The sequence below is a fragment of the Lissotriton helveticus genome, chromosome 7 (genome assembly GCF_964261635.1).
Source record: "Lissotriton helveticus chromosome 7, aLisHel1.1, whole genome shotgun sequence".
In the NCBI taxonomy this organism is placed as follows: Eukaryota; Metazoa; Chordata; class Amphibia; order Caudata; family Salamandridae; genus Lissotriton; species Lissotriton helveticus.
The window spans coordinates 1,694,330,627-1,694,357,659 of NC_136068.1; the positions used below are offsets into that span (position 1 = coordinate 1,694,330,627).

Genomic DNA, 27,033 nt, shown 5'->3' on the forward strand with positions numbered 1-27,033 from the left:
ACACAGTCTATACCACAAACACATCCCATATGTCATGATTGGACATTGGGACAACTGTACATCCAGAACAGTGTCTGCTCATGATTAGACATTGGTATGACTGTACATCCAAAACATTTCCTAGTCGTGATTGGACCTTTTTTAATTGCACATTCAGAAACATTCTCTCGTCACGATTGGCCATTAGTAAAATTGTACATTTAGAACCTCACCCTAGGTCTAATTGGACATTGGTAAAGCTGTAGATCTTGAGCAACCATCTAGTCATGACTAGACATTGATAAAACTATATATTCCGAACATCTCTCTAGTCATGATTGGACATTAGTAACACTGCACATCCAGAATCTCATGATTGGACATTGGTAACACTGCACATCCAGAATCTCTCTGGTCATAATTGGACATTGGTAAAATTGTATATCTAGAGCATCTCTCTTGTCATGATTGGACATTGGTAAAATTGTATATCTAGAGCATCTCTCTTGTCATGATTGGACATTGGTAAAATTGTATATCTAGAGCATCTCTCTTGTCATGATTGGACATTGGTAATACTGCACATCCAGAATCTCTCTAGTCATAATTGGACATTGGTAAAACTGTGCATCCAGAATCTCATGATTGGACATTGGTAACACTGCACATCCAGAATCTCTCTGGTCATAATTGGACATTGGTAAGATTGTATATCTAGAGCATCTCTCTTGTCATGATTGGACATTGGTAAAATTGTATATCTAGAGCATCTCTCTTGTCATGATTGGACATTGGTAACATTGTATATCTAGAGCATCTCTCTTGTCATGATTGGACATTGGTAATACTGCACATCCAGAATCTCTCTAGTCATAATTGGACATTGGTAAAACTGTGCATCCAGAATCTCTCTATGCATGACTAGACATTGGTAAAACTGAATATCCAGAGCATGTATCTAGTCATGACTAGACAATGGTAACACTGTCCATTCAGCACCTCTCCCTAGTCATAATTGAACATTAGTAAAACTGTACGTCCAAAACAGCTATCTAGTCATGACTAGATATTGGTAAAACTATATTTCCAGAACCTCTCTCTAGTCATGACAGGACATTAGTAAAGCTTTACATCCAGAACCTTTCTATAGTCCTAATTTGACATTGGCAAAACTACGTCCAGAACATTTCTGCAGTGCACTTTAAACAGGGGGATAGAGTTAATTTCAGATTGCCAATTTGTTTAATAAAAACGGGAACTCAAATCACTCATGTGAGACATGTAAAAACGCTTGAAAGATACACCTTTTTTTCTGGCAATCTATCGTTTCAGTGTAGTCTTTGAATCTGACAGTGCTACACCTTTCTTTACAATAGCGGTGGGTTTAGGTGAACACACTATACCGTAGCCTTCGTGTGCCCATCGAGGGTCACGCTTCCATGAATCAATCAATCACTCAAGGATTTATAAAGGGTGGCAAATCACCTGTGAGGGTGTTCCTAAGTGCTGACTATACAAAACAAGACTGTCAATGGTCTCTGTGGCTAATATGTGTGAAAAGAGAGAGAATGTCTGTATCTATGTAGACACAGACACTCTCTCTCTTTTCACACATATTAGCCACAGAGACCATTGACAGTCTTGTTTTGTATAGTCATATCGTGAGTAGGGGATTTAGTCTGTCTTCTTGGTCTTTAAATATTTGTTCCCCTTAGACCCTACACCAATTTTGTTCGACGTGTTCCTAAGTGCTTCCTGGTGATCTGTTCATTCAGTCTCAACGAGGAAAAAACAAGGAGAAAGCATTGAAAATAAGGAAAAGCAAGGATAAGGCGCTCAAAAAACATGTGAAAAAGCAAGGAGAAAGCAGTGAAAACAAGTGAAAAGCAAGAAGAAGGCACTCAAAGAAGAGGGGAAAGGCAAGGAGAAAGCAGTGAAAAAAATGTAGGAAAAAAACAGGAGAGAAAAATGAGGAAAAAGTAAGGAGAAGGCTCTAAAAAATAGAAAAAACAGGATAAAGCAGGGAGTGACTAGGAAAAAGCGAAGCGAAATTACAAAAAAACATGGGGAAAAAGCATGGCGAAAGCAGTGAAAACAAGGGAAAAACAAGAGGGCACTCAATAAAATAGGGGAAAAGGAGAGAAGAAAGCAGTGAAAGTGAGGGAAAAGCATCCTTGCTTATCCCTCACTTTCACTGCAGGCGCTCAAGAAACGGGGGTGGGGCAAAGAGAAAGCAGTGAAACGAAGGAAACAGCAAAGAGAAAGCCCTCTAAGGGCCCAGTGCTGAATATTTAAGTGCTGAGCTGTATGAAGTGGATCAGAATAAGTACTGCTAAAACAGGTTATGGATATAATAACTGCACTTAAGAGAATTGCAGGGAAGGAGCTAATATCAGCGTGCAGTGGTTTAATGACGAAATTCGACCATGATGAGGGTTATCAGGGAAACCAGTTCTCCGGGTCCCGGGGGCTTGGCGGGTTCATGGGTCACTTGGGGCTAGCTAAGCTCATGGCTTGAGACCTTCCCCGCACTGAACCTGCAGAGGTCGTGTTCGAGTGGTTCTTCAGATGCACTTGGCATGTTCAAAATGTCTGAATAATGCTGAGTCATCTCGTTTGCAGGCCTTTCATGCACTGGTCTTTATGTGTCGTTATTGGTTTTTGGTACTCACATTGTTTTTGACCCAGTTCAGGATGGTTATTGCAACTCTTTCGTACCTCTGGGACAACACACACAAAGCAGCGGTAATGTGTGTGGCTATGGCCCACACCGACCCATGAATTCAGCAGGGGGGCAGACGACCTCCGTAGGAGTGGTGCAAACCAACTTATATTGAGCTCATTGTTGGGTAACCAGTTGTCTCTACCAGGAACGGAGAAGCTTTAAGACCACCCTGGACCTAAACATTGCACCATTTTATCAAAACAAGGTTAAAGGCACAATTTCCAACATGACTAGTTAACTGAAGGGACAATCATGGTTCGTCCCACAACACATGTAGCTAGTTTTGACTACAATGTAGCCGCCACACATTTGATATTAAAGCCCATAAAAGTTTTTTGGTTTTTTTGGGTGGTATGACCTCTTTGGATAGGTGTGGGTGGGTGATTTAAGTGGAGTGAAATAGAGAAAACTGAAAAGATACTAGTCCGTCTTTGTAGATTGCATGATATACAGGAAAAAAGCTACATTAAGCAAATTCTAGCAACCTGTGTAGGGTGCCACAGCACCAAGGGCATAGATAAAAAAATACTAGGGGCCATATTTATGGGCAAACCATGCAGTGCAGCACATCAAGTCAACTAGCTGCGCTGCACTGCATGACAGGGAAAGGGCAGGAAAGCACCGTATTTTAGGCAATATGGCACATTCTTGCCTTTTTCTCTGTGCTAGTGCCCTTTTCACAAGCCAGCACCAAAGCAAGCCCCCCTTCACCTTTGTACAAGGGTGCCTGTATTGAATGGAGGATTTTTTAGTGCAGGAAGGGGCATCTTCCAGCACAACAACAATCCTGGGAGACATATTTCCTTTCTATGTGTGCTGCAGAATACAGCTCACATAAAAAGAGTAAGAAACTAGGAGAAACAGAGATATTCATCCTCATTATGCCACCCCCCCTGGGAAGATATACGATTTTAGCACATTCCCTGGTTTACAAGTTCTTGTAAATCTGGAAATGCATCAAAAACCATGGGAGTTTGGAAGAGCCATGCAACGCTCATGCAAGTCCTTCCGAGGACAGAGTAACTCAACGCAGCGATTTGTTCTGCTTTGCATTATTACAGTTTTTTTGGAGCCACTCAAAGTAGCTTTGCATGGTTTCAAAAACGTGTCTTATGGTTTGCGTTGCTCTTGCTCCACATTGCCTGGTGCAAGAGCGACCCAAACCGTGTAATGAATATGGCCATAGAAGCCTAAATGATGGTGCTATTGCTAGAGGAGGGGGACGCCAAAGAAGAAAACCATATTTTTTTTAACCAGGCTGCAAAACCCCTTGCTGTGGACACGATTAAATAATACTTCTTTTATTTTTACCTTTATTTAACTGACACAATGTGAGAATTTCAAGATTAGCTCTTGCAAATGAAGACATCAATAATGTTTTTTCCTATCAGATTTTTTTTTATGTGAGTACTGAAAATTACGAGCAAGCAAAAGGAGGCACTTTACCAAAAGGTGATACCTTCACAAAGTTATGTTATGTTATAAGCTGTTTTGTAACGCGCTCAATTACTACCGGAGTATCCTGGCGCGTTATACCGCTGGGGAACCCGTCCTGGCTTTCCCTGTGGGATGGTCCCTACTGGGAGTCCCCAAGGTGAAGCCAGGCATCCCCGGCGTTGATGGGGCTGTTGTGGAGATTAGGCAAGCTAATGCCCAGAGTTGCCGAGTGGGACCCCTGGTTAGAGTAGGCACCGAGGCGAGAATTATCGAGTCCGCTTACCCTGGTCCACGACCCTGCCGCGTCGGGAATTGAACCCTGTTCAGGGCCGACTCCTGCTTCCGGGTCTGCCGCCTCTAACCAGTGAGCCACACCACTCCACATCACACCACTCCACAAAGCCCACAATTTTACAATGAAACGGTTTTGCTATGAATAACAGATGAATGACACTGTCAAATAAACATTGTGTTTGATGGTAGATGCGGACAGGATGTAGAGCCTTAAGGCTGCTTGTCAATCTAGCATTTGTTAAGATATATAAACTTGTGTCTTCTATCTACTTGCAGCATTCATGTGCCCCGTGGACAGTCACTACGAGCTTTGTGCACCCGGCTGCCCGACCACCTGTGCTGGGCTCTCCTCTCCGGCAGGCTGTGATGCCCCCTGTGGCGAGGCCTGTGCTTGCAATGAAGGTTTCATCCTCAGCGGAGACAAGTGTGTCCCCATTGCAGAATGCGGATGCCTGTATCAGGAGCAATACTACCAGCGCGGCCAAGAGTTCTTCTCCAACACCCTGTGTCAAGAGCGATGCCGGTGTGGGGATGACGGTGCCGTGACTTGCCAGGAGAACACTTGTGGACCAAATGAGGAGTGCCAGGTTGTAAATGGAATCCAGGGCTGCCACCCATCAGGATCTGGCACCTGCGTAGCAGCTGGCGACCCTCACTATCTGTCATTCGATGGTCATGCCTTTGACTTCCAAGGCACATGTATGTACACCTTAGCAACCTCCTGCGGTGACACCAAAGGTTTGGCCAACTTCTCGGTGGTGGTTGAGAATGAAAGCTACGGCAGCGGCAATGTGGCAGTGACCAGAATGGTGATGATGACAGTGGACGAACATACCGTAACTATCGAAAGAGGGATGAGCTGGAAGGTTAAGGTGAGTCCATTTCAGTGTGGTTCAACCTTTTGCTTCACAGGCACATATAATCCGTCTGTTTGAAGGCCTAGATTCTAATCCCCATCACACAACAGTGCTTCCTGCCAAACCTCTCTTCAAGCACTTCCACTGAACACAGGCAAATACAAGGATTAGCATTATGCATATTTTAAGTTTAGATGCTGAAATCCACATTAATGCACACAGTGATATAAAAATGACACAAGTAAACTACCTTATATTCTTCATAGCAAATAACAGCCAGCTCAGGGGCGCACAGTAAAGTACCAGAAAGGGACCCTGGCTGCGAATTACCCTGATGAAGTACAAGGAGAGATGGGGTCTCGGATTGGCGTCGTTGGGGAATAGGATTTGCGGTGGCAGCGGACCGGTGGAAGTAGAGTAGTAAGGATGTCAGAGGAGGTACTATTACAGGATCAGGACGATATGAAATGACCTAAATGGAAGGAGTGTAGGAAGAAGGTGAGCAAAACAGCAAGCAGGCTCAGGGCGAATCTCCTGCACTGCGTTTAGTGAAACCCTTCTGCAACAAGAATAACAGTGTAGTGAACTCAGTGGAGCGGGCACAGCAAGAAGGGTGTCATCTCCACATTCTCCTCCCACCTGAAGGGGAATGCCCCGGTGGCAAGAGAAGAGACAGGACCAACCCCTTCTTAATGGCTGGAAGCCTTCAGCTACAACCTACTTGAACGCCTCTTTCTAGGTATGACCTAGCTCCACCTGTGACAATAGGGTTTTTGTTGATCCATGCAGTGTTCAATTCTTTGGACTAAACAGATGATGTGTGGCAGTCTCTGTTTTAAGATGGTTTGCAGTCAGAGCCTTGTGATCAAGGGAAAATGCCAAGTTCTGCTAGCATCAATGATAGAGACTGTGTAGAAAGAAACAGATGTCTGCAATGAGTTTCCCATGCTGTGGGAATCTAGCTCAAATGGTGGGGTACAATCACATTCAGTTGAAGAAGACAAAAGTTCCACTTAGATACACATTGGATCAATTTTCTCTGACCGAGGTTTCAGGGTGGAATTTATCAAATTGATTGAGGTGGGACCTCCTAACACAGGAGCAGGTTCAGTCATAACAATAGTTAGATTTTCGAATAAAAGCCGAATAAAAGGTGGATTTGACATCAATAAAAAAATGCACAAACTGAGTCATCCACATTTTTTGAGCATTTGAAGATTATGGAAACACATATATTAATGGTGCATCAATTCCTTTTCAATCCATCTCGTATGTGAAATAATTAATTTGGTTTCACCAGATGCTCCAACACTTTAAGTGAGGCTTCTCCAAGCAGCCTCTAAGCATTCACTTAAAGATTATTGCACGTTGACAAAACCAATTAAATAACCCAATGTAAGATTGCATGGTAGAGCAGTCTAAGGGACTGTATTTAACCCATTTCTTGAAATAACCAAATTAGAGTCTACATGTTGACTAGATTAATGGATCTAATCTACCTCATTTCATGAAATAACTCATTGGGAATTACATGGCTGACTAGTCCTGTAGGTTAGAGTTAAATTGTTTTTGAGATAAATAAATGGGGTAGCGGAAGGGGGTGCACATTGCTGCCAAGTGGATCAGATATATCTTGTTTTTTAATATAACCAAGCAGAATACATGTAAACAGAATGAACAAATTAGATCTACCTTGGATATTGAAAGCTGTAACTATGGTGCCTCTTAAGCAATAGTGAAGGATGAACAAACCCCTTGAATTCGGTCATAAAGACAGAGTTCCAGAGAGTGAAACGGGAGCAGAACAAATGTGAGCAGAGTACATACTCTTATACCTGTATCAAATAAGACATTAATTGAAGACATAAATAGGTAGGCAAACAAATGGCACAACATGTAGGAAGCACCATTAAATCAACAGAGAAATGTTTATCCTCTTTCCACCTTCTTTTCCCAGCCCACTATGCCCGTATCACATATCTGTAATGCTGTAAAGTAGGTGTGCAGCTTTTTCTGAAGATAGTCGGCCTCAGAACTCAATAAATTGTTCTAGTGCAGTGTAATTCATTAGCACAAAGCTTTACTTTTCTTTGTGGGGGTCCTGGTGTAAAATGTATTTAAGAATCTAGGCTCAGGAGTAGTTATGTTATGTTATGCTACAATGATTTTTAAACGTGCACGGCTACTCATGAGTGTCCCGGCGGGAAAAGCCACTATTGAAAACTGTGTAAGGAACTGGGAGAGATTACCGATTAAATAATCAGCAGGGTTTTTAGTCTTTTCTTGAACAGGCAGGGGTCATGAATACTGCCCAGTTCACGGGGGGAGAGAATTCCAAGCTACAGTCGCTTTGAAGGATAGAGAGATACCTCCATTTCTTACCAGCCGAAAGCGAGGGATCGATGCTAGGCACTGTGAAGCAGAATGCAGGTGCCTTCGTGGTGTATAAAAACTAAACCGTTTCCTCAAGTAGAGGGGCCCTGAATCGTAAAGGGCTGAGTGGGCCATCATGAGAGCCTTAAATTTAACTCTTTGGGCCAATGGGATCCAGTGCAGAGCCTGCAAATGATGTTTTACGCTAGACCTGCCCGGAATACCCATCAGAACTCTGGCCACGTCAAGTTTCTTGAGTTGGTCAATATAAAGTGCATTGTAATAGTCAAGGCGGCTAAGGATCAAAGCGCGCATGACCATCTCCTTAGCAGTCCTGGGTAATAGAGGATGAATCTTCCCAAAGGACTTCAAACTTCCTAAGGAAACTTCATCCTAACATTCATGTCTAAATTCTGAGAGAAACCTACTCACCCATTCAGTGACAAAACGTAAGGCATGAATACATACCTAAGATCTCTCAGGGTAAGTAGTACTCATGTGTACTAATCGCATAATAAACCAATACATACAATCTTTTAAAAGGAGTTAAACACACTAATGAGATCATTCTATCAAGTAAATGCAGGAAAAAAGGGTCTGTAGTTGGAATTTGTGTTGGACCACCAAATTTATATGTAACTTAAATTCTTATTATAGGTGCTTGGCATCCTGTAGGAATTGACTCATTTCACCAGTATTTATGAACATTGTGCTTGGGAATAGAGCTGGTAGCAGACTGTCATAATTCCACGAGAGAAAATCTCAAGTCAGTTTGTGGTCAATTAATAAATATGTATTTAAATTCAGTTAGAGAAGATACCCTTATAGTTTCAATTAGTACAGACTTAATCGTGCTGGCTTTCATCTGAGTAATTTTTGACAATATACGCCTCTCTCTAGCTGTACATGCACCAAGTATTTTTCAAGGCTAAAAAGGAACATTGGGTACCTTATTAGTTTTTTCTTGATATTCCACATGATGATATTGTGTGATCTGTTGAAAAATTGTGTTTGCGGAATGGACACTCTAATTCTCTGTGTCTCATGCCTGGCATATGGTAGGCAACAAATTGTGTAAATGGAGTTTCTATTTGAGTAGTATGTGTTACAAAATTCATAGTTTATCTGACGTTCTCCGTAACATCTCATATGTTAAGAGAGGGATCGAAATGCTGATACATATGACATCATTTTCTGTTTCCTTCCAATTGCCATATTTATTTTTAATACTGTCTTCATAGACTAATCTCATTGAAAGGGACTTCTATCAGAGGGTTCTCTTGTGCATTCCCAATTTCCTCCTCAAGTCAGAGCATTTTTAGCTGCTATGCTAGTCTACAGGAGGACCTATGTCGTTCTGCCATGGGAATAATACCATTTAAGCCAGTCATGTCCAACCAAATGCATGAAAAAGGTTGCTTTCGTAATGTCCCACGGGACATGCAACACTGGATTTTGGCTTGTCTTTGGTCTCATATATCCTATATGTGAATGTTTTGAACAACAGCCACCTAGATGACAGAACTAATTCATTGTCATCTTTTCTCATGTAGGTAAACAAAGAGTTGCACAATCTGCCATTGACTCTAAATGAAGGAGACATCGTCATCAACCAGGAGGGGAATAATGTAGTTCTCCAGACTAGCTTTGGTCTACAGGTCCTTTATGATACAGTGTACTATGTACGGGTGGAGGTACCCAGCACTTACAAAGAACACATGTGTGGCCTGTGCGGCAACTTCAATGGTAATAAGAGCGATGAGTTCCTCTTGCCCAATGGTGACATTGAACAAAATGCTCAGGAATTCGGAACCTCCTGGAAAGTCAAAGTAGAAGGGTCCAAGTGCTCTGATGGGTGTGGGGACAAGTGTCCGGTGTGTGATACCATGAGAACCGCCATCTACAAGAGAGATGTCATGTGCGGAATGATCACAGCAGAAGATGGCCCCTTCCGGAGCTGCCATGACATTGTCAAACCACTGGAGTACTTCAACCACTGCATCTATGACATGTGTGCTGTGGATGGCACAGACAAGATTCTCTGTAAGAGCTTGCAGGCCTATGCTGCTGCATGCCAAGCTGCTGGAGCAGACATTGGTTCATGGAGAGAAGCCTCCTCTTGTCGTAAGTGAACTCTCACTTCCAGCATTTTACTCTGCCAGTTTGTGGTCATACTGTAATTGTATTATGGCAACCTGTAACAATGACATGACCAGAAACCCATATTTTATCGCTGTTTCTGCAGCATGCTTTTGCACATTTAAGAGGCACCCAATTATTGGGAATGATAAGAGGGGTGGAACTCCAATTTAAGGAAGTTGTGCTATCATAAACTTTTGATGTGTTAGTACCTGTTTTCTATGTCAACATAGTGTTAAAAGCAGCATCGTTCATTTACCACACATTTAACACAGTTCTACTCCCAACAATGCAGACGTTGCTTATTCAGCAATATCAACAGTTGCTGTGTTAGCTTTAGCAAACCGTTTATGAAAATTGTATACACCTATGACACATCCCTTCTCCATCATAAAGTCCTTCTATAAATTGGGCTGACAATTGATCTGAAATTCAGCAATGACATAAAGTATGAGACAGTCATTGGCTTCTTAAAGCAAACAATTGAAACACACATATGCAAAAAGAGTGCTGGATGTCAAATCCCCCATCTCTAATATAAAAACGTATCCACCACAAGATTAGTCAGCACAGTTTGAAAACCAGAGGCCACAGAAGAGGCTACCAAAGGATACAAGCGAAAATAGCATTTCACATAGTTTATCCCAAGATGAGTATGATTGTATTTAACACTCAATAGCTGGCGTAAGCTTTCCAAAGTAGAAGTAGTCACGAACAGGTAGCTGCAGCGGATATTTGCTTCCAAACCTGTAATCCTTACCAACCACAGCAAGCTCTTCTTGATTAAAAAGGCATCTAAAAGTGTAGGTACAGAGAAAGCATGGCCTATTCTGTGTTATTTTTAATTAAATATTGATTCAATTGTTTTTATTACAAACAAGTTAAAGAAGTCGAAAAACGCAATCAAGACCATACCAGTAAAAAGGTATTGACATGTTGTAGGGAGGATGTTAGCTAAGAAGAAATATACTGGCACTGACTCAATTGGAGACTAGAACATAAAGGAGGGTTTGGGGATAGTGAGGACAGTCTAGGTCACATGTAAATCAACCATACAAGGCAAATAAATAATCACACTGGTGGCACAAAAGAAGAAAGAAGCTATAAAAAAATCACAAATCCTATGGCGAAAAGATTACAAAATCGGAAAATCAGTTAATTCAAGGAAGTTTTTAGGTCGAGCATTCGAGACCTCTTGTATATACTTTAGTATATACTTATATATTAGTATTTACTTTTATGTGTATGTACTTTGTGGGCACTGGAGGTCAGCCCTAGGACTTGTCTGCTACGGTTTAGGGACTTTTTTTCTGTTCAACTGCCTCTATTTAACTGTCTTAATTAAAAAAAGACCAGTAGAGGGCAGTAAAATACCAGAATTGCTTTCTGCTGAGGGACTTTCTGTTTTTAAATGTTTCTGGCAACTGCCTCTATTTAACTTTTTGATTGAAAACGATATGGTCTGGGATGCCCGCCACCCCTTCCACCATCAATCCCAATGGTAGGAGACAGACACAGTTTGAGCTTTTGGAAGGCAGGGGAGCCTCACGACTCCCCCGGCCATATTTATTAAAATATGAAACAAAATTTAAAACTTTAAATAAAACGTTTTATTTTTATGTACAAAATTCAACTTCCATTACACTTGATGAAGACAGGTATTGAGGCTAACCTTAACAAATCTCTAATACAAAGATTTCCTAGCCGAGTCTAACATCATGGCATCGTGCATTGTATACGAATTTTGTACATCCTATCGTTAAGGGCCAACGGCAAGGTCTTAACCGGTGTCAGATCCCTATCACCAAATCCGCCCTCTCGTAGTGGCGCCTGCGCAGAGGGCTGTACCCTCGTAGCCAACCGTAATTTCCCTTGCATGGGGGCCCCTTTTCCACTCGGCGCCATCTTAAGGTCGTCCGAGATCCCGTGCGGGGTAACCGTAAGAAGGACAGCGTAGAGTCCCCCCCTTTCCCCGCACTCTCTTCCGCCGCAGCAGCTATCCGGCCCCTGGGAAATTCCTGGGAGGGGCATATAGCCGTCTCCCCCTGGGAGGGGCCAATGGCCGTCTCCCCCTGGGCGATCCCATCCGTATTGGGTGTCGCCCCCCCATGGGAGGGGCCAATGGCCGCCTCCCCCCGGCCGCTCCCATCTGTACTGGGTGGCGCCCCCACTAGGGACCTTGAAAATTGCTCACCGATCATGACCTTACCGCCCGACCAAAGACTAATAAATACGACAGTTTTTCAAGAACCTATTAACTGGGAAAAATCATTCACACAAAATTGTCACAGAATCAGGTGCATTTCCTCCCTTTTCCCCGTCCCCGCGGAGCAGGAGACCCCCTATAAACATTTGCAAACAGGAACAAAAGGCCACATGATACTGTTATTACAAATCTACAAAGGAGAAAAAGGCCTATCAACAGGTCGTCCATTGCGTAAACAAATTCGGACTCAATCTGGACACGACGTTCAGTGCCCTACTCCAACGCGATCACTACTTTTTCTTCCTCCCGAACTTCTGCCTCAGGGGCTAGAGGGTGGGTGAAAAATTGCTGCTTGTTCCCTTGAGGGCTCACGAGCGACGAGTGGTGCAACCTTCAGAGCGCGGGTACAAGAGGACGACTTCTTCGATCCCGCGCCTTTTAGCCTCTTCCAGGTAGGCGGGCGGTATTCCCCTCCCGCCCTAAGTGCACGGACTTCCGGGCGGGAAGTTTTAGGACAACCCCTCGTGCGGCGGGTGCGTGTTCTGGCTACATCACTATGGATATACCAGCCGGGGCACGCCCCACGCCTGCACGGGTTTCCCGGGCGGGCGGGGCACCCAGCCATAAGTGCGGAGTGACCGAGTGATCCCCCCTTTCCATATGGTCTGGGATGCCCGCCACCCCTTCCACCATCAATCCCAATGGTAGGAGACAGACACAGTTTGAGCTTTTGGAAGGCAGGGGAGCCTCACGACTCCCCCGGCCGTATTTATTAAAATATGAAACAAAATTTAAAACTTTAAATAAAACGTTTCATTTTTATGTACAAAATTCAACTTCCATTACACTTGATGAAGACAGGTATTGAGGCTAACCTTAACAAATCTCTAATACAAAGATTTCCTAGCCGAGTCTAACATCATGGCATCGTGCATTGTATACGAATTTTGTACATCCTATCGTTAAGGGCCAACGGCAAGGTCTTAACCGGTGTCAGATCCCTATCACCAAATCCGCCCTCTCGTAGTGGTGCCTGCGCAGAGGGCTGTACCCTCGTAGCCAACCGTAATTTCCCTTGCATGGGGGCCCCTTTTCCACTCGGCGCCATCTTAAGGTCGTCCGAGATCCCGTGTGGGGTAACCGTAAGAAGGACAGCGTAGACTATCCCCCTTTCCCCGCACTCTCTTCCGCCGCAGCGGCTATCCGGCCCCCCGGGAAATTCCTGGGAGGGGCATATAGCCGTCTCCCCCTGGGAGGGGCCAATGGCCGTCTCCCCCTGGGCGATCCCATCTGTATTGGGTGTCGCCCCCCCATGGGAGGGGCCAATGGCCACCTCCCCCGGGCGCTCCCATCTGTACTGGGTGGCGCCCCCACTAGGGACCTTGAAAATTGCTCACCGATCATGACCTTACCGCCACAGGCCAGATAGTTGACCGACGATCTGGCCCCCCCACAAATCCTATAGGTCATGTCTCCTCAATCCCACTAGCCATGCTAGGAGATCCTCTATCCATATGTCATTCCCAGCCTTGGACAGGTGTACACCATCATGAGAGTAACAGTGATCCCCCCAGATGCACCCGTGAGGTATACTGTGAGGGTGGGCGGACCGAAACAACTTCTCAATCTTATTGTTGACCCTCTTTACCGAATGGTTCAACGCTGTTGTGGACCGCCCCCCCTCCATACCTTCCTTGGCACCATGTGCGACCAGGCTAGCGTGCATTCTGGGAGGGTTTTTGCCAACCAACTAACTGTTGTCAGTATCTGCTCGATTAAGGCCTGTCTGCCCAATCTCACCAAGTCATTGCCCCCAATGTGCACTATGACTACTGATGGCGGTGACCTGTGCCGCCCTAACAATTCTTTCACAAAACCTTGCAGTTGGTCAATGCCCAAACCGCCCCGTCCATAAAAGGACACCCGAAAACCTTATTCCTCAGATGTGTGAATCGCATCACATGCTCCGAATACGACCGCGGCCCGTCTCACGTATGAGTGGCCCACAACCCAGACCACACGTAGTCCCTTCCTCTCTCCGGACGTGGTGGATAGCTGATACTGGGCCGATCCCAGTTCCTGCCCTGCGTCACAGGCTCGTGAAACTGTAATCCAAACAGAAGAGAAACAACGTGAGTGCACATCCTTAATAAATCACAACATATGCAACCGCACGTACCATTTAAAGCAGTCCGAAGACCATCTCCCCAACTGTTTAACCTTGTCTGCCTGCAGACCCCTGGCCGTTGCTTCAGTAGCGGCCCCAATTCTGAAAGAATGAGTCCCAAAATCACTCGGGTTCAAGCCCGCCTCTGCAATTGTCATTGCTAGCACTTTTTGGAACTGAAATTTTGTTAACGGGGTGCCATCCATATGCCGCAGCAAGCCCCCCCCCCCCCATGTCGCCACCCTTTGCTGTAGGTAAGCCTCTACATGCGCTACCGGACAGCAAGGACTACCAGGAGCGCGCTGCAACACAATGCTACTCCCTTGGGCCTCTTGGTCGGTCTTAGACCTGGCAATCGTGATGAGCAGGGAATCCCCCCTCACTTGCACATGCTCCCTCCGCAGGCCCCCCTCGGTATCCTTTTTATTGGCCGCCACCAGTTCACCTATTCGCATGGCACCATAGAATGCCAGCGCAAATGCTGCTCAGAATAGGCCAACTTCACTAGGTGAGGAGCATGTCGCCTCCAGCGCAGCCAGCAAGATGGTTAACCTGTCAAAACCTATTGCTGCCTAGTGTCCTTCTTGCATCCCTCCAAGCGCCGCCACCCGCGCAGCGCCTTCCTGACCATGAAGGAATTTGTGGGATCCCCCATCCCTCGGAGCTGAGCCATAAACGATATGGCGGCCTTATACCGACTGGCGGTTGCCGCTGACCGGCCTTCCTTATGAAGAGCCACCAAGAATTGGGCGAAGGCACCCTCCTGACCCCATTCATGCTCCCATGTGGGACCCAAAAAGGTGCAGTACACATGGAACGCCCCTTCATAAGCTTTCCTCGTCTTGAGCCCTAGACTGGCTGCCACGAGGTCTTGTAATCCGGCGCACTGATTCACCACAATGCCTCGGGAAATGGCGCTGCCGCTAGCTCCACTGCTGGTAGACACTCCCTGAATGCCTGCATTTTGAAACGAGAGAGCGCATCCGCCGCATTATTCAGTACACCCGGCACATGTTTCGCCCTGAATTGCACATTTAGTTTTAAGCACTGTAACACAATTTCTTTTAGCAATCGCAATATCCATTTGCAGCGTGCTGCCTGTTGATTAATGCATTCAACCACAGTCATGTTATCAGACCAGAATACCACCGAGCTATTCCTGAGTTCTTCTGGCCATGCCAGTAATGCTACCCAGATCAGGAACAACTCCAGGAACCCAATGTTGCTCGTCAGGCCACTTGTCACCCACCATGTTGGCCATCTCTGGGCCGACCAGCGATTTCCTAGGATGGCGCCAAAGCCTATGCTGCCCGCCGAGTCTGTCCATAGACCCAGCTCTGCTGATGAGGCCGGTGCCTTGATCCAGACTACCCGGCCATTGAAATCCGCCAGAAATGCCAGCCAAATGAGCATATCCTGGCGAACCTCGGCCGACAGCCTCGTGCGATGGTGGCCTTCCTTGAGGCCCACCATGGCCTGTGCAATGGACCGTGAGAAAGGGCGAGCCATCGGCATCACCCGCAGCGCAAAATTCAGCTGCCCGACCGTTTGTTGTAACTGGTGCAGTGTCACCTTACTGCTTCCAAGACATTGTTGCAAGGAGGCCCTGAATTTGGCGACCTTGTCCAACGGCAACCGGAAACAGCCTTCCACAGAGTCTAGTTCGATGCCCAGAAACTCCAGGGAGGTAGTCGGCCCCACTGTCTTACCTGGCGCCAACGGTACTCCGAAACCCCGCATGAGCACGCAAAATTCCTGCAATGCCCTTGTACAGTCCTGGGAGCCGGCTGGGCCGAGGAACAGGAAATCATCTAGATAATGCATTACATGTTGATGCCCCGAGGCCCTCGAGAATGCCCATTCCAAAAACGAGCTAAGCATTTCAAAATAAGCACAGGAAATCGAACAACCCATCGGCATGCACATGTCCATATAATATCTTCCCTGGAAGGCAAACCCCAACAAATGCAGATCCTTGGGATGAACCGTCAGTAGCCTAAATGCAGATTCAATGTCTGACTTTGCTAGCAGTGCCCCCGGACCCAGGTCATTCAACATGGCCACTGCGTCATCGAACGATGCATACCTCACACTGCATACGCCCGGATCAATTGCCTCATTTAGAGAAGCCCCTCTTGGTGCAGACAGATTATGTATGAGTCTGAACTCACCCGGCTCCCTCTTGGGAACAACCCCTAACGGGGAACACACAAAATTGGCCGTCGGTACCTCTGCAAATGGTCCCGCAACCCGCCCCAAACGAACCTCCTTTGCAATCTTCGCAGCGACCACAGTCAGGTTGTGCGTAACAGATGCTTGGTTCCTACACAATGGGGAGCCCCGAAAGTCACCCACCGGGATCCTGAAGCCCTTTGTGAAGCCCTCCCGCAGGATCCCGTCGGACGCACGATCAGGGTATATACTTAGCCAGGGGGTCATTGCAAAAATCGCTACCGGTGACTGGGAACTCCTTCGTGCCCCCGTGTCACTCCTGCTGATTACCCCCTTTTCCTCCGGAAACATTGCCCTTGGATCGGCAGCTAATTTCAGGGTGGGAGGTGTTGCCACAAATTGCGCATGCATGCCTGAACCTGCATGTTCCCTGCGGCCTACTAGATGTACCTTTGTTGAAACCCCAACATACCTTTCGCTTGCCCCCATTCCCACCCGGTCTCGACTGAAAGTCACCCCCGTGGGTTGGCCGAAAGGGCTGCGGCTGCTTCTGTGGAACCGCCTTGAAACCATTCATGCTCGACCCCGTGCCTATCGCTGGACCTGGCGCGAACTGCCCATGCCAAGATACTGTGTCCAAACAATCCCAAGTCAATGATTCATTAAACTCTTTTGCTTTTCTAAAAGACACATCATACCCTTTCCATGCGTCCCCCCCGTACTTCTCGTGGTAGCCCACGATCCTGCTCTGGTAGCAGTTCAGGGCTCCCATCAGTTCCGGTGTGCGCTCATGTATTATTGCCCCGAACACATTGAAGGCCCTGATCCAAGTCGTTACGGTCTCCTCCACCCTGAATTCCGCCATTTTGGCCATTCGCTTGGGTGTAAGAAATCCTTCTGGGTCTTGGCATACTCAAATTCTCTATTGTCGGTCAACAACGAAAACATATTAATGTACTTGTCGGCCCACACCATTTCTTTTGTAGCCATCGGCACATGTTGTGCCAGGCTTTCCCGCCTTGAAGGTATAGCACCCTCCCCCATGATTGGGAGCGATCTCTTACCATCCTCCGCCGGTACTCCGGTCTTGTCTGTTGTCTTGTCCCGACTCTCTCCCGCAGCGGGGCTCGTCACCTGTAAGGGGGTAGAAGGCACCTTCCCGGCCCCAGAGCATCTTGCTCGTCTGAGCTCCTCGATTATTAGCCTCGCCTCCGCAGCTGGATCTTCCCCAGCCCCGGCCTCCCCCGCTCCCTTCTTTAACCAAGGTAATACCGCTGCCAAGTGCATCGCTAGCTTGGGGGATATCTGCTCTTTATCGATTGGTGTGATAATCACAGGGATTGGTAATCCCCCTACCGGGGCGGACACTGGGTCGGCCGCCGGGGACACGGGATGGGCGGGACCTCCACCGGGACCGGGGCCTCGCTAGGGATCGCTTCCCTTTTCCTTAACTTACGCTTATTCGCCCGCGGAGTGCCGCTCGGCGAATCAGACCCCTCAACCCTCTTACGTTTCCCCGCTGGCCTGCCCTGCGCTTCCACCTTTTCCTGAAGCGCCGCTAAGCTGCGATCCATTCGGTCCATTTTACCAAATTTTCTGTCCATCGCCGACACGCGGGTTACCAATGTACGAAGCATCCGTTCCATCTCGGAGCTCTTTCCAGTCTTCTTTCCATTCATAACCGCTGATCTGCTCTCTCTACTTCCTCCTTGAGCCCTTGAGCACGCCTGGACAACTGTAACAGAAAGAACAACAATTACCACGTTCAAAAATTGCTGCTTGTTCCCTTGAGGGCTCACGAGCGACGAGTGGTGCAACCTTCAGAGCGCGGGAACAAGAGGACGACTTCTTCGATCCCGCGCCTTTTAGCCTCTTCCAGGTAGGCGGGGCGGTATTCCCCTCCCGCCCTAAGTGCACAGACTTCCGGGCGGGAAGTTTTAGGACAACCCCTCGTGCGGCGGGGGCGTGTTCCGGCTACATCACTATGGATATACCAGCCGGGGCACGCCCCACGCCTGCACGGGTTTCCTGGGCGGGCGGGGCGCCCAGCCATAAGTGCGGAGTGACCGAGTGGTCCCCCCTTTCCAAAAGCAGAAGTCAGTAAAATACCAGAATCACTTTAGCATCTTCTAGATTCCAATCCATATAAATTGTCTTTGACGACCACCCATCGACAATGATATTTTTTCAGTGATATTACCACCAAAGGCCCTGATTTAATATTAAAAATAGAGCTTTGGACTACACCATTTCCTGCTGAAAGGCAATATTTCTCTCCATCTGTTCCCATATCAGGCGTGTCGCGCAGTTTGGTGCTTACTTTCCACCATGTTAAAGAGCAGTATATGTTTCAGCATCCAGGCTAATGTGCTGCATATCTAAATACATATTAAGGTCCCAAAGGTGAGACCGATTGCATTGCGAATGCTTGTCTGTTCATGTACTCTGTACATCTAAAAATCAAAGGAATAAAATAAGTGATGGAATGAAATAAGTGATGTACATGCACAGCAGATCGCCTTCTCCACAGCATCAAATAAGAATTTCACATTCACAACAACTAAAGAGACAAGCTCCTGACAAATTACCACAAACTAAGAAATGGAGGTCGAAAATTATTTCAATTAAAAATTACCATGAAATCCTAATAAACAAAAGACTATGAAATAGCACACATATTTAAGGAGCTTTTTGATCCTTACACACTAGTGAAATGAAACCTACGAAAGAGAACGCTGAGAGACTCGTTCTTCTTTTCTATCAACAGCATGCGCCTCAGTGATACAGACCTATCGCACATGGAGTCCAACATCACTGGATCATTGTCATAAGCAGTTTAAAAAAAAGGAATGTTCTGCAAACTGATTGACTCCAATGTGTCTAGACCGGTACAATTCGTTTAGTGAAGCATATAACCATCAAGGAACATTCCCATAGCTAATAATAACCCTCATTCACAAGAAGGGAAAATATTCTCAATTAACTAATACATACAGACCCATATCCATCATAAATGCGGACTGTAGGCATTCTAGCCAAACCTCTGGCAAACTGCTCTAACCCTATCATACCAAATAAGATGAACCACGATCACTCTGAGTTTGTCAAAGGTTGGTCAGCATTTAACACAGCATATGAAACCCCAAGCAGAGGTAAATTAACTCAATTTTAGGTGCACTCTTGCACTCCAAATCAAAAAGGCCTACGGCAGATCAGAATGGCCATTTTTTTTTGTTAGAGCTATTAAATGACATGGTTGGCCCCTCAAGATTATCAATTACATCAACCTACTACATGCAAGTCCAAAAGCATCCTCTCTTGCAGATTCAATCTCCAGAAAGGAATTAGACAAGGCTGGCACCTCCCCCACTCCTAATAATCCTAGCACTAGAACCTCTCTTAAAGAAAATCAGTAAAAACAAAGGCATTACATGACATCCTCATTTATTCATACTATCAGCATATATAGATGATATTCTACTTTTTGTCAAGAGGCCACAGCAATCTATCCCAAGTATACTTTGCAAGATCGACAGCTATGCATCTGTTTCTGGCTACAAGCTTAACCAAGCCAAAAGTGAAGTCTACTCTTAACAAGACTATGTCTGAAACACCACTGGAATAACTGCACCTTTAAATGGTGCCCAACACAGAAAACATATTTTATTCCTGTCTTCTCTCTGCCTTCATCCCCACCAAAGAAAGGTGATGGAACAGATCAAGGAGAAAATTATATATCGGTCTTCTATTAATCTCTTGCGGTGGGGGTGCCTCAACACCACCAAGATGATGGGCAATCCTATCTTCCTATAGACCTTGTGTCACTCACCTTCCCATTGGCCATCTTGTGGATAATCCTATATTACTGTCCCAAAACTATAAATCTCACTTAAATTTATGGTTCACCTGATTCTCTGTCGCATTTTAAACATTTTTTTCCAATGGCATATGTCATTTGCTTTGTTCATCAACCCAGTTTTCATTTTATTTTTGCACTTCCAGTAAAATTTCCCCCTCTATCTCCTATTACTGTTATAGTATGTAGCCAATAACACATTTCTCTCAATGTATTCTAAAATCAATTACACTTCATGTCATCTGTCTCTTTAGATTAAAAGTGACATACATTGCTTGTCAATGGTTTGCTAGTGATCCTACAGTTGATATATTTTGCTGATCACTCGCAAAGATGCTACAATACACAATATTCAATTATATAGAGTCCTCAGAAGACCTTAACAGGCATGCCCAGAAAGAAAATACAGATGTACGCTATCAAGATAAAATCCTATTAACCAGCCAGTGTGACAACGACTGAGGTTTTGTACGTGTGGCCGTTTTGCTCCTTAAACCTCAAACTCAAGTAAGTTGTATAAATCAGTGGCAGCACGAGTTTTGGGGTGCCCCACAAGCCCCCCACTGTTCTCTGTTGCCGTCGCGGGGCGGTAACCTCAGGAATCGACTGCACCCTCCAACCTCCCCTCACCGCTGCTCTTACATGCGGCAAACGTGGGCGGAGGGGTTTTAAAGGAAGAGGAGAATGCTGCTTGGCAAGAGGGAGCATGCTCCCTTCATGTCTTTGTAGGGGGGTTAGGCATTAAGAAAGGTCCATGCAGCAGCCGAACCCCAAAACAATTTTTCTAGCCAGGTTTTCTGGCCCACAACATCTGGTTCATTGAAGAAATATCTGGGAAATTCGGTGGCTGGCAAACCGGGACACATATTTAAGTGAAATCCCACATGAGAATTCTACTCCACTTGTAATCGGGAAAAAAGTATAAAGCATAGCGCAAACAGGTCAAAGTCATGTCTAACAATAAATCCATCTTCTGTGATGCTATAGAAGAGTACATAGATGGCACCATGCACAGCTGTCCTTCTTTTACCATAATATTAAATATCAAACTTTTATATAGCTGTTTCTCTGTGACCAAACATTTAATTGTATGGCATATAATGTGTTTCGCAACATCATTTATTACCAGGAACTTTATCAATGGATATCTTTTGCATATAGGTATCTGAACCCTTACTCAAATCAAGGCAAGGCCCTTCTGACTCACCGATTCTAGTTTAGTGAATAAAATGGACTTTTTAAATTGATTTATGATGATCTCCTCATTAGCCTATCACATGATTGATCAATAATCATAACGTGTTCTTTCTTCCTCTTTTTCAGCTCTCAGCTGTCCCGCTGATAGCCACTATGAGCTTTGCACACGCACCTGTGACTTCACCTGTGCTGCAATGGTTGCGCGCTCCCAGTGTACAGACCATTGCTTTGAGGGCTGCCAGTGTGATGACGGCTATGTCTTCGATGGGGACAGCTGTGTGTCTATGGACACTTGTGGGTGTGTGTACAATGGGATGTATCTGAAGGTAACTCTAGCACTGATTCTTTCCTTTAAAGGTTGTTGGGTTTGGTCAAATGTATGTTGGACAATAATTTTTGGGGGTGCTGGTTATGCTTGATAACATATGGCCAATGAAGATTGCTTCTTCTGTCCTCTCCTAGTTGGGGGAAACCATTGTCTCGTCAGACTGCGAACAGAAATGCACCTGTGGTGACAGCGGCCATGTTCTGTGTGAGAAGGTGGCCTGCAGAGAAGATGAGGCCTGCATCTTTAAGAACAGCAAGCGAGGATGTCACAAGCGGGAAGGACTGTGCACCATTTCATCTGATGCACTGCTCACTACCTTTGATGGCCTCACTGGGCAGGTGGCACGCAGCAGCTCCCATGAGGTGGCTTCCCTATGCGACCTCCACTCCGAGCACTGGTTCAGGGTTGTAGTCGATGTAAGATCCTGTTCTGGAGAGGAGGCTGCTGGGTCCTCGGTCCATGTGTATTTCCGTGATGTCTCTGTTGCTGTTAACCAGCACCAAGAATGTTGGGTAAGTTCTGCAACAATTTATTGTGTTTATAATTGCATCTCTATGCATCAAATGTACAATTCCAGAATTGTATCTATGAACATCTACTGCTGAATGTGATCAGACTATCATTTCAAGACATACCAGCTAATTTAGAATTCCGCTGGCAGAATTTCTTTCATTTTGATTCCTACCACTGCAAGATGGGCTGAAGAAAAAGTATTCTGTCAGGGTGGAGAATGATTTCCTCATCGAAGTGGTGGGAGGAGCAACTTCAAGGAGCAACTTCAAGGAGAAACTCCCAGCTGAAAATTCCCTTACTATTCAAAACAAATGTCAGAATTCCACCAAATATGGACATTAGATATTTAACAGCAAAGTGAGGATACTTTGTCTGTGCCCTCATATCAAGGCAACACAATTCCAATTTGCTGCTGGTTTTCCCAAGTATATAAGAGTCCACTACCTTTTGCTTTGAGGTTGCATTACAGAATTAATCTGCCAGACACGGTGCCAGGCAATTAGCGCTACTGTGAGTGGAAACTCCACCACCATTGTCTGGTGAAGTGAGCACCAGACCTAAGGAAGCTGGACATGTAGGACTCTACATTGGAAACATGATGCATCCTCCGGGGAAGACAAAAATGGGCTGTTATACTACTCGAGCAGCAGATTGGGAGTCTGTTGTTTATTGGTAGATTATCCATTTTAGACCCTTTAAGTGGTACAGTCTTGACTTTTGATGGGATTCTGCAATTTAGATTTACTTGGTTTTCGCTGGTGCGCTCTTTTCTGGAGGCTGCTGATGCGATTGAGGACAAATTATGCATGAAGTAAATTAGCACTTATCATGTATTCAGGATCTTCTTGCAAATGGAGAGTTCCCTGGCGATAAACTTGCTTTTATTATTGGTAAGAAGGCTGTTGGTACAATTTAACAGCTTGTTAGTTGGTCAACAGTCCTTTTTAAGTCATGACTCCCAAGGGTGTGCTGGTCAAAACGTCAATAATTAATTTAAAGGGTAATACTTTTGGAACTCAGATACTGTATGACATATTCAATACCACTCAACAAAGGGCACAGGCCAATTAAATCTATATTATAACTCAAAGTAGGACTCTATATACAACAGTAAAAATGCACAAAAGTAAGAATGAGGACAAAAAACCAGTAGAAAAATGTAAATACCTAACACCTGCTGAGAAGGAGATGTGAGCGCAATAAAACTTAAAGCCTCAGAGAAGTAAGATTCTTTAGATTTCAGTAGCACGGGAGTCTACCTGCATATTGTGTCACTGGATTGTGAATTCCCAGCTTCCTTTGGAATTTTACAGCTCTCTGTCCTACTCTAGCTTTTCTGTAATACTGAGTCAGTGCAATAGTGGTGCAAGATGAATGCTATAAGGTAGGAAGTATGATATCACAGTTCTGCCCACTGCTGAACCTTCTCAGATGGGTTTAATGGAGGACAGTTAGTAGGTTTGGGAAGAGGCAATTAAAAATAAGACAAAATGTCTCAAAGTGCAAACATGTTTTTGACGCACACAATTTCAATCGTGAACTGGAATTCCCACTGACATAAAAATATGTTTTGGGGAGCTAAAGAACTGAAAGAAAGCCATGTTCCTATGTCCCACTAATGGCGCTATCAGGGTCTACTGATTGGTACAAGTGAGAACTGAACAAACCAGCTCACTTGTAAATGCTGCAACTAGCTTTTCAGGTCGCAAGTCAAATAGTGAGGCTACTGACGTTGGAAATAGGTAAGAACTCACAGCAGGTACTAGAGGGTTGTGAACTCGGGAGACATACGTCATGAACGACAGGCCATGGTTGAGATTTTCAGGTGGTGATAGCGTCCATGGGACGAGGGACATCTAATGGTTCTCACTTTCACTGGGGAACTCATATTTAGGGTGAGGGTCAGCCCACATCTTCAAAATGTATTCACTCCAGAAACATAGATTGTACAGAGATGGTTCAAGCAATTATGGAATATCCTCAGTCAACCCTATTCCAAGTATTTGGTGAATGGGGAAATTTCCAATGCTCCTCTTAGGTTGGAATTACAGGTTCCCAAAAAACCCCTAGGAGGCAGGGGCCATACCGGATCACCACATTGGAAGTCTCCTCCACAACGTCAATTCTCAGAATATTCACAGGTCCTTCTGATTAGCATACAGGCTGCAAAGTATTAATGGTTGACTCTCTTCTTGAGACTTCCTCCAATACGGTCTTGTTTCAACTGAACCTGTACATTCATCAGTTCTTTGGGGCAAGAGCAGCGTGACTGCAGTGTCCTAGGATTGGTCACACTCTTGCCATGAACATAGCAACAGAGAGTGCCCTTAACCTTGGCAGATACCTTTTCAGAGCTAGGCTCAGGGTCCCTGGGGGCCCTCACTTATCCAGTTCTAAGGGCACTGTTGATTAAACTATGGGAAACAAAATGGCATACTAGCTTTAAAAACCAAATCATAACTATCAGTAATACAGTACCTGTGGTACAGGTGAAGGAGATGTGTATTCTAGGCTACATATACCAGAGTCCTTAAGTGGGCACTTTCTTTCACCACCCCCAACAGCTTTTACCTCAACATAAACAGCATTCGACAGATGGTGATGAGAGTATATCTTGAGTACCGCACAACCCCTACTCCTTATCCTGTTGAGCAGCAGTCATCATTTTCTACTGTAATTGGTAGTACAAACAAGCAAAGTTTAGTCATCAAGTATTGGAGCAGAAAATAATTGGGAGCATTCCCTCATAGTCTATTGGTAGACCCCACACAGATTTTTTTTAAAGCATATTTTATTGGATTTTCAAAAGAAGAACATTGCAATATGACAATATTGGTACTGTGCAAACATCCCAGAATTATAGTACATTAGTATTAGTCGGATTACATTATTGCTTATACAGTCAGGAAGTTCAATCCATCAACCAACAACCCTCCCCCATCCCTATTGCACTTAACTATCGAAGCCCACCCATGATCCCTCCACAGACTCATTACTGTGTTTACATAGCCTATTGACGACAAACAAGTCATAATGTAGCCCATAGTTCCGAGAATACAATTTACAAAGTTATATATGAAATTCTAGTAGGGTTCCTGTGGGGTCCGTTATTTATTGGGCCCACAGCATATGTATAAAGCCCAATAGCTACCTAATATTTCAATGCAGTGAAGGTTCAGCAGAAATAAACAATTCCAACATTGCATCCCATTTCAAGGAAATTGGATTTTCCCTCAGCCCTTTATTTTCTTCTCTTCTAATCGCCATACTTTTAGCCCTCCCCCATCGGACCACCTCAGTATGCCATGTTGACGCCGTCGGAGGCTGTGCAGACTTCCATCGCATTGTAATTAACCGTTTCACCAATATTAGTACAAGATTGGCAAGCCTAGTCTGCGTTCCCTGCACTTACAATCTCAGTACACAGTATTCCAAAGTATCTCTCCCTATCCCCGGTGCCACTTCACTAAGGAGTTTGAAGACTGTTGGCCAGAAGGGTGCCAGTCGTGGGCATGTCCAAAGCATGTGTAATAACTTAGCTGGATGTTCGTGGCATCTAGGGTATGTATCTGCTGTACCCGGGACCATTTTTCTCATTCTGTATGGGGTCAGGTACGCTCTATATATTAGCATGTATTGGATCAGCTTGAATTTGGGGTTACGGGATACTTTCTTGGGGTATTCCAGTATTCTCTCCCATTCTTTATCAGACATTTCGCGTCCGATATCTTCGGACCATTTATCTCTGAGCTCCTGGAGTGGGATTACTGCATGTGCTCGGATACTTCTATACAGCCATCTAGTTAGGTGTTCCCCATTGCTCATGAGGTATAACATGTGTATAAGTTCATGTGTTTGGTGTTCTGTGCCATCAGGCGACCAGGTACGCATCACACATCTGATGCTAGCATGAAGGATATACAGCGAATTGGGAACCCCCTGCTCTCGAACAAAAGTGTCATGGTCCATAAGCATGTTATCCACAAATAGCATCATTAGCATAGTACATCCCTCATCCGACCACTTAGTCAGACTCCTCGTAGAAATTATTCTGGACGGTGTAGGAATCCCTGGCTTCGGGATGTTAGGGGCATAGGGGCTCAGTCCCATGGTATAATGGATATCCTTTTTCCAGGAGGAGATAGCCACCTTTAATAATGGCTGTGCTGACAACAATGTATGTAATGTGCCTTTCTCCCTTGCTCTTTGCGATATTCCTATATCTTGCAAGTGGCTACCAGCTATCCAGTAAGAGAGCCACTGGGGTTGGCTGGGATAACAGTATGCCTGAAAGTCTGGAACACCCAGGGCTCCCGGGCCATTCTCAGCTGTAGTTTTGAGAGTCCTACCCTCCTGCGCCCTCTACCTCAATTTAACTCAGTTAATAGCGTGTTTAGCATTTTAAATATATGTGCCGGGATTATTATCTGTAAAATGGTGAAGAAGTAAAGCAATCCAGGTAGCATAACCATTTTAGAAATGGCCACTCTTCCTGCCACTGAAAGCGACAGTAAGATCCAGAATGCTATTTGTGTTTTTAACGCCTTGATTGCATGGCCTAGATTACCATCTAACAAGTCCTGTGGCTCTCTGTATATTTGTATACCTAGATAATTAAATGTGGCGGGTGCACAAGGAAATGACCATTTTCCAAAATCAACGGGTTCTAAAAGTGCAGTGTCCTTAAAATAATAAGCATAAGATTTGGATTTGTTTAATGGCTAGTCCAGAAAGTGTTTGGAAGTGCCGAAACATTGTGGGGTAGACCCCACACAGATCAGAGCTAAATC

General features: G+C 45.1%; 1 protein-coding gene across 1 annotated transcript in view; it reads left to right on the plus strand.

The window, feature by feature from the left end:
- Window positions 1-27,033, plus strand: part of FCGBP (Fc gamma binding protein) — a 287,645-nt gene that overhangs the window by 245,793 nt on the left and 14,819 nt on the right. Inside the window, exons 23-26 of the mRNA XM_078653817.1 lie at window positions 4,712-5,307; window positions 9,219-9,789; window positions 21,529-21,728; window positions 21,865-22,242. Coding sequence (XP_078509943.1) covers window positions 4,712-5,307; window positions 9,219-9,789; window positions 21,529-21,728; window positions 21,865-22,242 — 1,745 coding nt within the window. The remainder of the gene's footprint in view (window positions 1-4,711; window positions 5,308-9,218; window positions 9,790-21,528; window positions 21,729-21,864; window positions 22,243-27,033) is intronic.